The following is a 12,375-nucleotide window of genomic DNA, read 5'->3' as shown; positions in this document are numbered from 1 at the left end:
GTCCGGCAGCCTCGCCTCTGTCAGTGCGCCCCAGGGTGGCTGTGGCTACAATGTAGCTTGCCATCACCAGTGTGTGAATGTGTGCGTGAATGGGTGGATGACTGGATATGTAAAGCGCTTTGGGGTCCTTAGGGACTAGTAAAGCGCTATATAAATACAGGCCATTTACCATTTACTTCATTATGTGATTTCAGCTGATACAGGAGCACGCTTTAAATAACTGACACTGTGATTTACACCCATGATCATAAAGAAGAATTTGTTACTTGTACATTAAAACAATTTTCTGTACTTTTTAAGATCATCAAACCTAAAACTGCTATCAGTCAACATTTAGTGGCCTTTTTGCTCTAAGTGCTGCAGGAGCTTCAGAGACTAAATTAGCTACATAAAACTCAGCTGTGCAGCACCTGTTTGACTTTACAGCCATCATCCACCACCTAACCAGTGCCACTTTTGCCCATTTTTCTTGTATTGTGACAAGAAAAACTTTCTTTTCTTATAGTAAAAGGTATAGTTTTCTGAGGGGAAGATTCAACACTATTCGATGACTTTTTACAGCTTCACTTGTGAAAAATGAAACACGAGACATCCTCTTGTGGCGTCGTAAAATAAAACCACCACGCATTCATATTGAGTTAAATCAGACAAATTAACTTCTTCAATCTCAATAGAACATTCACAGATATCATTCAACCTTAACTTTATTTTGCTTGAATCATTGCAGTCCAACTCAATCTACGCACAGCTGCTTGGATAGCTTTTATCATACAATTTGGTGACCAAATAGTCCAGCAGGAACGTGGTGCGCTTCCACAAGGTGCTTACTTCCAAGCGCCAGACTTGCCCTTGGCCCCACGGGAGGTCTTCGATGTTTTCGACCACCTCTGATGGTCGTTGACACGATTTCGTAGCACGTGGATGTCGTACTTCTGCCTCTTGAGCTTTTCTGCCAGCTCAAACTTCTCGGCGTGCAGCTGGTGGAGCCACTGCCAGAGCTCCTGTGCCTTCTCCACCAACTTCTCCTGGCTCAGGTGGTCGATGTTGAGCGGCTTCCTGCGCTCCATCAGGGCCTTCTTCTTCTCCTCACGAGCTGTTAGCTTCTTGCCCTTCTTCTGGTCCACCTTCTGCAGGTAGCCACCGAATGACTTGTTGGAGAAAGCCATCTTTTTCTTGGCTTCCTCCTCAGCCCGCAGTTTGGCTGCCTCCTCTTCGCGCCTTGCTTTTTCCTCGGCAACCCGCGTCTGGCGCTCACGCTCCTGCTCTGCACGAACACGCTGTTGTTCGGCCCTGTCAGCGCGGCGGCGTTCAATGCGGTTACGTAGCGCCATCAGTTCTTCTTCCTCTTTCTGACGGCTGGTGAAATGCAGCTCAATCAGTGTCTGGAGGTCATTGTAATCTTTCTCCAGCCTCTTGCGATGCAGATCATCAAAATCCACCTTTTCTCCATCTGGGATCTTTGGAGGAGCCATATTAGGCACATAAGTTGCTTTAGGTCGAGGTCTGGTCTCTCCTTCATGCTCCGCTTGCCTCTGTTCGTTGTCATCCTCTTCCTCCTCGACCTCTTCTTCCACCTCCTCCTCGTATTCCTCCACAATTTCCTCTGTGTCTGACATGATGGTGTCTCAGAGAAAGCAGTGTGAGCACCAAGACCAGCTGGTGTCTGGAGATAGTTGGAGTCCTGGGTGAGCATGTTGGGAGTTTTTAAAGGTTTGGTTACCATGTGACCACCGTCTCCTGGGTGTGGGTCAGCAGCAGGGCAGATTCTGAGACAGATGGAATAATCTATTTTCTCCTTCACCAAGTCCTCACAGCCACACACCCACCCATTTATCCCCTGCAGACCCCCCTACTGCCTTCTCTGACCCTGCACAGCTCCTCATTCCTTTGTAAGGACAAGATGAGGGACTATTTCGGATACACAGCAGATGCATACACAGACACACTTGTGCTTTCCAGTCTCACAAAGCCAAAGGCACATATGTAAAGAACTACTGAGCCACTGGCACAGATTAAAGAAAGAAATGTGGAAGCAAATAAAAGATGATGACAGAATAATGTACCAAGAGTCTCTGCAAATATGACCCATCCCACTAGCTTTAGATATTTCACAGTGTACACAATTCAGGGAACTTACTCATGCATCACTGGAGTTTGAAACCACGTAGTGCTTAAGTCACTATGGGAATTTCTCTTACAAAGTGCTCCAGTGTGCTGCTTATATAGAGAAACCAGGGAAAAATAATAACAAGAGCAAGTGAGTACTCGTGAAGCATGCAAACATACCTACAAAAGGAACATATAAGAAGAAGAGCAGGCTCCTAACTACATATAGTAGCGTACATTACAAAAGAAACATCTTTAAGACATGAGGGAACAATAAAACATTTTGAAAGGATTTTCAATATAATTTCAAAGTCTAGCTATTAGATAATTTGCTTTATTTTAGGAGTCTTTAGTTTAAGAGTTTGGAGAGACAGATCACCTTCATGTCATAGAGTTATTGTTTACGTCTACTCACCATAGCATGAATATCAGCGTAATTTGAGGTTGAAATACTTTCTTTGAGTGAATGTACAGCAGATATAAATTTGTATTTATTTTAGATTTCTGCTCATTTACACAGGCTCAAAAATATATATGCATGCACCCCAACCAATACTTTGTTGATGTGCCGCTTAGTAAGTTGCATCTCGACCAGATTAACAAGCTTCTGCATTAATTCTGGTGGATATCTGACCGCGCTTCTTGGCAGAATTGGTAGTTTCCTCGCAAAGCCCTGCCTTTTAACTATATCCCACAAATTTTCAATAGGGTTGAAGGTGGGGCTTTAATAGTCGTTATGTTGGGATCATTGTCCTGATGGAAAACTGGGTTGAATTATTCTATCCCTTTTGAGTAATGTACGTGTTCCAGAACATGTCTTTGTCCTGCCTTCATCCACTCACCCCCAACCAGTTGCATGTGTCGTGATCATTCCACACTGGAATGATCAGTTGATTAAAAACAACTGTTTAAAGTCATAATTATAAGCCCCAAATTACCATGACATTCATACTTCATTCATACTCATACCACACAGGTCAAAACAAATAATCGTACTAAACTTTAAATAGTGTTATAATGTAAGTTTTCATTTCAGTTTCATATGGGAGTTTATGGCTAGGTTCACACTGCAGGCGAAAGCGCATCAAATCCGATTTTTTTTTTTTTTTTTACCCTATGCGACCCAAATCCGATCATGTTACGACAGTTTGAACAGCACAAATCTGACATTTTCAAATCCGACTCAGGCCACTTTCATATGTGGTACTGAATCCGATACATATCTGATGTTTTAGAAAGCGACTGCCGTTTGAATGGTAATGTCGCATTAAATCCGTCTTTTACATCCAGTGTAGATGTCAGTGAAACTGTTAGGAAGACAACGTTGGAGAAACGTGAACATTTTATTCGTACTGTATAATCTGCAGATTCTGACAGAAATCTGCAACTATCCTTTGAAGCAGCGCTCCTCTCTAAAACAGCAATAAGGATCATTATTAGGCCATATGTAAATAACAAAATAACTTAAAGCAAAATTGGGGAACGTAAAGTCCGAAACAACTCTTACAATTAAGGGCCATCAGTCAAACAACTGTTTGCTCTGGGTCTTAACGGAGCTTCTTTTGCGCATGCGGGCCCCTTTGAGGGTTCACACTAGAGCCCGTTTGCTGTCACATTTTGTTTGTAGTGTGAACAAGCAGACAAAAAAATCGGATTTGATCAAAAAATCGGAATTGAGCACTAAGACCTGCAGTGTGAACGTAGCCTACGGGATTTGACTCGCCTTTAAAGACAGCCTCAAGTGGCCATTCGAGGAATTGCAGTCTTTTTGCCACTTCTGTGTTTACTTAATTTTTCATCTCCAGAGATTGAAGCATGATCTGTAATTTTATTAGCTTGAGCTTTTATATTTGTGTTGAAAATAAAATAAAATGAAATAAAGAACTTCTGCAGAAAGACAGACCCAACAAACAGCCTTTACTAAGAACAATGTGGTGTAAGATGAGCTTTTCAGCCCTGCCTTGTCTCCTCTGGAATGTAATTAAAACATTCTTGCTATTAAAGGCTCTCTGCCGTCAGTGCAGAGTGGATTAAAGCGTAATTGCTCCCGCACGACAACATTTATATATGGCTATCACGAATTTATGTTCCCAAGTCTTGAGTTATCAGTAGGAAAAGGGCAGACACAGTTTTTAGAGGATTAGGTCACTGACAGGAAGAGACAGGTGCTCTGTGGTGCCTGAGATTCCTAATTAACTTGGGCCTGCTTAGAATAAAGCTTCTGATGCTATTCTACTATACGCGTATGTGGCAGACAACACATTATTATCTCCATGGGATTAAATTTCAGTCTTGTTATAAATCATCTGGAGCTCCAGCTAAGTGAAGATGGGCTACGTGTGGCCTGAGAGGTCCACAACACAAATCTTAATGCCCGTGAGAAGGTCCCACAACTGTCTAATCCAAGAGAGCACTGAGCATGCCTGAGAGCGACATGAGGACAGCAGGTGGTTCCAGTGTAATCAAGGCACTGGTGGTTTGCTGGTGGCAAGGGACAACTGTGTCTATCAGCAAAGGGAGGCAGCAAAGGATGTGGGCTATAAATAAGTAAATAGCCACACCCTCTGCTGGTTAGCAGCTTGAAACAGAGTAAACTTCCAGTATATTTACTCTTAATCTAACCGGCTTACATCCCTACAGAACAACGAGAGAAGTGTTTGAAGGAACCTTTTTTAGATGTAAAAGTAAATAAATGGAAAGATTCCAGAGCGTAAATAACACATCTGTCTAGCAGAGTATCATCTGCTTTCTCATGTGAATCATTTATATCTACCCTGCACTGTCGCTCTTTACTGAGCCGCTTTAACATTCCCTCTGCTTGCTGTTTTCTTTTACTCCTCTTAGAAATTCATTGCTCTGCCAAAGAGGTTATGATTTTGGGTGTATGTCTTTCTGTCTGTAAACATGACAGCTGGAAAGGTTTTGAGTGAATTCTTTGTATGGATGCAGAAGGGCTGGTGTTAACAATCCATTAAAATTTGGCATACATCCACCAAGGCCTTCAAGGTCAAATAAGTGATTTATTGGTCAAAAATTGGAGAAAAGCTGTATTATTTAAAGCTATAAAAACTGAAACTAATGTTATACGGAACAATTTGAAATTGTGTTCCTTACTGCCATTTGTTGTAATGACAACATGCAGACATACAGGGACTGAATTATGGGCATTCTAAATATCACGTTACTCTGGACCTATGACCTCTTCTTCAAGGTCAAAAAAGGTCAAATTTTCCTAAAATGTCTTGTATCCTTAAAACTATAAATACAATTCTACTTCCTTTGATTGTTTTAGTAATATTTATTTAACAATACTGATATATAGGGATTCTAAATGTAATTTTTTTAAAATTTTTTAAAAAGTTGCCTCAAACTCTACAATAATACACAGGAAACAGGGAAATAGGAAGGAAAAGGTCACTTTTAAGGAAGCAGTTCTACTTTGTTTGTCTTGTTTATCCCTTCATTCTATTTATGTTTTGCTTACATAATATGTAAATATACCAACATTTGGGATAAAGAAAGCATAGTACAGTATATTGTAAAGATAATAATATGTATGAAGTAATTTAAATGAGCTTGTTTGCCTTTTTCCTTCTTTAAGCATCTGATTCTCTTTATGAGCTGCACAATATAAACAGGTCATATCTTTGAAGCTTGGTATGATTTGTGAACTAATTGGCATCATGTGTGGAATCATCCCAAAGCACTACAGTTACCACTTTAGAGAAGAGCTGGACCTCTGAATGTTTATTTTGAGATCATTACCTAAGCTGGCTAAACTAACCAGCTGGTTTAAGGGATAATCCAACACTGTTAATCCAGTAAATCTGTATTTCTCAGTAAAAACTTGAAGATTTATTTTCTACTGCCTTATAGAAAGAGTTTTAGAGAATAACACCCAAAAGTGATATTAAGGTTCGCCACTATAGATATTTGGAAGCGGATTCCTGAATTTGAGTTCTCACTATTTTGCTGGTTTGTTGGTTGTGGAGAACAAACACTGCTTCTTTATGTAGCTTCATCCTAGGGAGACATTGCAGGCGATATCATTGAGCCGTCCTTCCTTTCCCTGCATTTTCCCTTCTATTACACCACCTTCCTCCAGGCGGAGTCCATCGTCTTCAGCGTCATCCAGGCTCCTCGACACGGCACCATCGAGCGCACCGTCAAAGGCCAACACTACCGACAGATAAGCAGCTTCACCATGGACGACATCTACTAGAACCGCATCAGGTACTGTACAATGGCAGAGCGAGGCCGTGCCTGCGAGAGTGTGCGTGCTCTTTTGTGGGTGTAGTCATGTGCTTCTGTCTTTGTGAGGACAGAAGCTGGGCACTTTTGCAAAAGGCGGGCACCTCTGGAAACAGAGAGTGAAAATATTTTTGCAAAGGACATGTTTGTCTAATTCATTAGTGCAGCATTACTGGATCACCTGTTTGAAGTGATATAATATGATATACAACTATCACTGAAACAGCAAACTTTGTAAATAAGCAAACAACACTTCTCATTCTCTAAAGGTTTGGCCACAGCTGTAGATTACGCTATCGGTGCTTGTTCACTCTTGACAATAATTACATTTCTAAATTGTCTTTGTGCATTTACAGGTAAACAATATCTAATATTTTATCTAAATGATTGCTTTGTCTTTGAAAAGGTGAAGAGCCTGAGGCTGGTGACAGTCCAGTTCTAATCTAAGGACAGCCTTCTTCGCCTGGCTGTGACGCAATCGGCCTTCAAATGCAGCCTCCGAAGGATGCAGCTGACGTTTTGGGACACAGCTACTATGTCGATCTGAGACAGCGAGACCGAGACAGCGAGACCAAGACAAGACCAAGACCACGTAAAAGTGGTCTCGAGACCAAGACCGGTCTTGAAACATCCAACATTTTGAAGCTTAAATATGACTCTGACTGTCCACCTGCTGTTTTAGAACTAAAGAACCCTCTTGGATGAGAAGTAAAACGTCTTCAAGAACCTAAGTCATGTTGCCTTCTTTTCAAAACACTGAATACCCACATGGGCATGAAGCAGGTAAAGCACTTTGGGTGCCTTGAAAAGCGCTATAATCCAATCCATTATTATTATTATTATTATTATTATTATTATTATTATTATTATTATTATTATTATTATTATTATTAAACCTTTACCTGTCTACCCTGGATTCACAGTGACCTCTTGTGGTTAAAATAATGCAGTACAGTTAAATGAGCCTCTTGTAAGATTCACAGACCTCTGTTGAGGTAATACTGTATGGAATCAGATTAACAGATTCAGAAATTATAACAAAACGGAAGAACATATATATTCTTGGTATAAATGTGCAGATCACCCTAACCCTAACAAAATGATTACAGACTTATGGCTGACTTTTTTGTTTTTTGCCAGCTTAATAGTTAGGTTATAAGGATATACAGCTCCACTTTATCTAAGCGTGTGTATAACAAAGGTACACACACACACACCTATCATGGCAGTGAATGTACAGCCTGGGTCTGCAGATTCCCATTTAATGTATACACACACACACACACACACACACACACACACACACACACACACACACACACACACACACATATATATATATATATATATATATATATATATATATATATATATATATATATATATATATATATATATATATATATATATATATATATAGATAGATAGATAGATAGATAGATAGATAGATAGATATAAAAAAAAATCGAGTCACTGTTACATTTTTGACTTCGTAACTCACATTTTTGATAAAATAACTAATAAATAACTTTAACTATTTTTTATTTATTAGATAAAAATATGAAATGTTTTGATAGTTACACAGTTTTTTTTAATCTCCAAACAAGCTTCCGTAGTTTTCTGTTTTAGTTTCTGTAAAAAAAAAATTCAGCTTATCTTTTTTGTTTTATCCTGTATTGTGAGTTTGAAATACGACTAGTCAGAAGAAGGAAAAACAGCTGTAGTACATTTCCACTCTTGCTATAGGCTGCAGGCAGTCACGTGTCTCCCATGCGCCAAGCCCTGTGACTCCGCCCAACGGCTGCTGTGATGTTATGAAAGCAGAGCAGTGGGTGTGACGAGCGGGGTTCTGCGGCTACAGACTCACAAACGGGTAAATTAACTCGTCTTTTTCTTCGCTTTTATGTAAAAAGCCGCTCCAACGGGCTCTGTAGCATCTGTATTTAGGTCTGCCGGCGCTTTGTGTCCGTGTGCAGTCGTGGCAGGCTGTGATCCGTCTGCAGTCCATGCTGTTTAATACATAACACAACACGCAGCATCACGTGTGCGCGGCAGCAGTCGGGACAACACCGTGCCCTGTTGGGTTTATGCAACTTTATGCAATGGTTTCAGTGTCGTGCAGCATAAATACACAAAGGTGGATTTATATGTTTTAAATTAAATGTTGTTTGTTTGGGATTTTTAATGTGTTACAATGTATTTCAGTGGTTTTTAAGTAATTATTTTCATGTAAAATCAGTTCTGTCCCCATAAGGTCACAAGGTGAGACACGTGGTGAAGTTATGAGTTGTTTGAGTGGTTTTTTTTATTTGTTTTGTTTTTGTTTTTGGCGTTTTCTGAATATTAAAAATAACAAAAAGTGTCCAAGTTGAGCCTCCTAACTATAAATATTTGCTGGTCTTCATAGTCATCATTAATGGTAAGGTGCATATTTTGTATGGCGATATTGTTGCGATACAGGGATACACAGGACCAACAACTGCTGAATGTGTCTGTCTGTTTCTGTCATTGTGGACAGCAACAGATTTTTGACCATGTCTCAGTTTCGGTGTCCAGAAACAGACTGCATGTTATTGCCAACTTGACTGCATTCAAGTGCAGACTGATATCACACTGATGACAGACCAGTATCAGACTGATTGGATATAGTTTAACTTTTGTTATCTGCAGTTGATTAAATGTGATAAAGCCGACGACTCAGCATATCACAAAATTTTACTATAATATCCTTTTGTGCAGTGTCTGGTGATTCTCAATGTAATATTTGTGATGAAAAAGTCAGCATAGGCTCAAGAAAGTTGTTGCTGTTATTTTTCAGTATTTTCAGAGCAAGTGAGTTAACTGAATGAGGAAAATCACCTGATTGGCAGCTGACAGTATGAATCTTGTGACGGGCAGTCATAAGTGGTACATGACACGAACGCTGCAAATCCTCTGTAATGCATCATGGAGCACATCTTTCATCTCGGTGTGTAAAAATTGTAATTTTTTGTGCTTTTTCTCATTTGTTCTGCACAGATCCACTACACTCTTTAGCAATGCTTCGCATCACCTCTGCCACCCTGTACACCTGCTCACAGAGGGTGAAGCTGCTCCTACCTCCTTCAGCCTCCACCTCCACTGATACCTCTCCCAGCAAAAGAGTGGAAAACCAGCGCACAGTGGACTCCCTTTATGAGCTTTCAGTGGACATTCGAAAGGTCCGCAAGTTCAGAGGCTGGGTTCTGTCTGAGTGCTCTGCGTATGTCTCTGAGACCGCTGACCTGCTGAGAGACATGGGTGCAGACACAACGGCTATCACCCACATCCTGGAAACTCACCCTGAGGCTATCCTGTGTCGCCCAGAGGACGTCGCCACGCAGCGAGACCTCTGGTTGTCTGTTTGTCCCAGCAAACGTCAGTTGATGAACATCATTGAAAAGTTCCCAGCCTCCTTTTTTACACTTACTCACCACGGTAACCAGCGGGCCAACATCCTGTACCTCCAGAACCTTCGCCTTAGCAAGAGGATCATCAGCAAGCTGATGGCCAGTGCCCCGCAGAGCTTCAGTCAGCCTGTGGAGCGCAACCAGGAGGTCATCCACACGCTGAGGGAGATCTACCTCGACCTGGGTGGAGAGGAGAGGAACCTACGTGTCTGGCTGCAGAAGCTTCTCAGCCAGAACCCTTACATTCTGCTGCGACCAGCTGAGGCTTGGAGGGACAGTCTGGGCTTCCTGAGGGAGGAGGGGTTCACCACGGAGGAGCTCCTCAGCCTGGTCTCCAGCCTCAGAGCCTCCATCGCAGAGCTGAAGCCTGAAGACATGCAACGGGCGATGGACTACATCGAAGCGGCTCTCTGCTGCTCTAAAGACGAACTTAAGCAAGTAGTGATCCGCTGCCCTGCCGTCTTGTACTACTCCTTGCCCACCTTATTGGGGCGGTTTCAGGGGCTGATGGATGCGGGAGTGACGATGGATCAGGTGAAGGAATCTCCAAATGTACTCGAGCTCACCACGCAGATCGTGCTGTATCGTATCCAGAAACTAGCCTCCTACGGATACGACATTCGCTCCGGCAGCCTGGCCGTTATTGTGGGAACAAAGAAGGACTTTGAGGCGAGTTATGGCAAGCTGCAGCTCAGGCAGCAGAGGCCACTCTTCAACCCTGTGGCTCCTCTGAAATCTGCTGAGGATTGAGTGTCGGTGCGCACCTTGTTATGAAATGTGGTTTACTGCTTCAGCTTTGTGCAAGGAAAATAAGAAAAGCCAGGCAAATTAAAATCCCACAAAAGGCTGAAGACTGTTCAGGAAATATGACACTATCTGTAAAAGTTTCCAGTTTGGGAAGTGCCTGTTGTGTGTGTGAAACAGCTGCTTTTCTTCTCTGAGAGAAGACTTTAACTGCAGCACAGAGTCTGTACGGTTTTTAATCCTCAGCTGTAAAAGGCTGATGCAAGTTTGTGAATGTAATAACTCAAGAATGAGGCCAAGTAGGAGCTTCAAATCGATACCACAGATGTATCTATAAAGTCTATTCAGTGGCCTCAAGGTTAGAGGTCAAATTTTCTGAAAATCTTGTGAATGCAATAACTTGAGAACAAGGCGATGTAGGATTTTGAAATAGATATCACAGGTGTGTCTCCTTTGGAGGATATGTGTGATAGGTGGTGTAGTAGTTAAGTATGGTGAGATTCTTTGCCTTAACAGAAGACCATTCATTTTTCTCTGGCCAAACAAAACCATTTTATGCATGAGAAAATAAATTATTTAAAAAGTGTTTTTACTATTTTGGTGATTTTTTTGTTTTTTTTGCTCTTTTGAGGGAAGGCGAAGACTTCTTTTTTTCTTTAATTGTTCATTGATAGTGAAGCACAGGCCGTGGCATGCAGGCCTACCAGATACCGCTGGTACCATTTGACAACCAGTGGAAAAAGAAAGGGAGGGTGGGACATGGAAGTGAGGATAAAAGGTTGTATGCTTGTTTGGAAAATCAAGCATTTTCGTTGTGGCTGTAAGGGGAGTGGTCAGGATGTGGTCCACCTTGTGATATTTGGATAAATTACCTCCAAGATTAAAACAGCATTAGATGGACATTGAAGCCAACATCAGATGGTCTTTAACCTGCCAGCTCACTAATACAAAGTCCACAGTGGTTGCACTGATATGCACCAGTGTGAGTGTAGAGAAAGTGGTAGTCCAGTGTATTCACCTCTCCTGCTGTGAGACTACACTTATGCCCTATGCAGTGTCTGGGCCGCGGGTTCAGTAGGTCAGACTTTTACTGGCTACCAAATAAAGCCACATATAAATCTAATACTGTACCTGTAGTGAGAACATTGACAAAGTACACTCACTGGCCACTTTATTGGGTACACCAAACAAACAAACAAAACCCCCCAAAAACCCAACAGCAGCCAACATGTCTTAATACTCTTTATCAATTATGGATCCCCAACCTCCTCTTATAACAACTATGCACTGTGCTGAGTCTGCATAATAAATGGTTTGAAAAACTTTAATATAATAATGTAAAACAGCTCTATTACCGGGTTGCTTTGTGTACCGGTCTATGAAGTGGCAGGGGGATTTTTCCAGTGTCTGTACTGAATAATGCTACTTTAATTGCTCTACGTGGTCGAGACTGAAATGTTGTGCCTGTTTTTCATCTTCTGCTTCGCCGCAAATAGTTATTTAACTTGTTTAATGACTGAGCCTCAGGTTTGATAACTAAAGGCATCACACTAAAGCCGGTGGAATATATTAAGATCTCTAAAATTATTCTTAGACACTACAATAGGTCATCCAGCCAATTGCGTTGCTTTTGAAGGTACCATTGTAATGTGTATCAACTTGAATGAAAACCTACAAATCTAGAAAGGGCTGATTACATTTGGAAACTGCAAATTTTTCTCAAAGATTGAACTCTGACTTTTGAGTTACAAAGAAAAGACTGAAACTATTTGTATATTTGAAGCTGTTTTAATTAAACAAGCACATTGAGAAGGAACAAGAAGCAAGTGAAGCATTTCTCTCCAGT

General features: G+C 41.3%; 2 protein-coding genes across 3 annotated transcripts; one reads left to right on the top strand and one right to left on the bottom strand.

Annotated features, from left to right (window-relative positions):
- Positions 1-686: 686 nt before the first annotated feature.
- tnnt2c (troponin T2c, cardiac) lies at positions 687-1,689 on the bottom strand. The gene has a single exon (XM_085386938.1). It carries the CDS (start codon positions 1,614-1,616, stop codon positions 825-827), a length of 792 nt encoding a protein of 263 aa, XP_085243064.1. The 5' UTR covers positions 1,617-1,689; the 3' UTR covers positions 687-824.
- Positions 1,690-6,219: 4,530 nt separating this feature from the next.
- On the top strand, positions 6,220-12,319 carry LOC146649790 (transcription termination factor 2, mitochondrial-like). 2 transcript variants are annotated; one of them, XM_085385748.1, is made up of 3 exons: positions 6,220-6,339; positions 6,764-7,140; positions 9,376-12,319. In XM_085385748.1, exons 2-3 carry the CDS (start codon positions 7,092-7,094, stop codon positions 10,533-10,535), a joined length of 1,209 nt encoding a protein of 402 aa, XP_085241874.1. In that variant the 5' UTR covers positions 6,220-6,339; positions 6,764-7,091; the 3' UTR covers positions 10,536-12,319. The 2 variants fall into 2 exon arrangements, with proteins under 2 accessions (XP_085241874.1, XP_085241875.1); XM_085385749.1 differs by lacking the exons at positions 6,220-6,339; positions 6,764-7,140 and adding an exon at positions 8,152-8,230 and having other exon boundaries at positions 9,376-12,318.
- Positions 12,320-12,375: the final 56 nt, after the last annotated feature.

The sequence above is a fragment of the Rhamphochromis longiceps genome, linkage group LG17 (genome assembly GCF_057381845.1).
Source record: "Rhamphochromis longiceps isolate RC_006_pf linkage group LG17, R_longiceps_female_GT1.1, whole genome shotgun sequence".
Taxonomy (NCBI): Eukaryota; Metazoa; Chordata; class Actinopteri; order Cichliformes; family Cichlidae; genus Rhamphochromis; species Rhamphochromis longiceps.
The sequence above is the reverse complement of the archived record's forward strand: the minus strand, read 5'-3'. Positions and strand labels throughout refer to the sequence as shown.

Bases quoted from the DNA above. Each gene is read 5' to 3' on its own strand.
- tnnt2c (XM_085386938.1), bottom strand. From the start codon at position 1,616: ATGTCAGACACAGAGGAAATTGTGGAGGAATACGAGGAGGAGGTGGAA.
- LOC146649790 (XM_085385748.1), top strand. From the start codon at position 7,092: ATGTTGCCTTCTTTTCAAAACACTGAATACCCACATGGGCATGAAGCA. The intron at 7,141-9,375 runs GTAAAGCACTTT...TGTTCTGCACAG, and splicing joins CCCACATGGGCATGAAGCAG to ATCCACTACACTCTTTAGCA.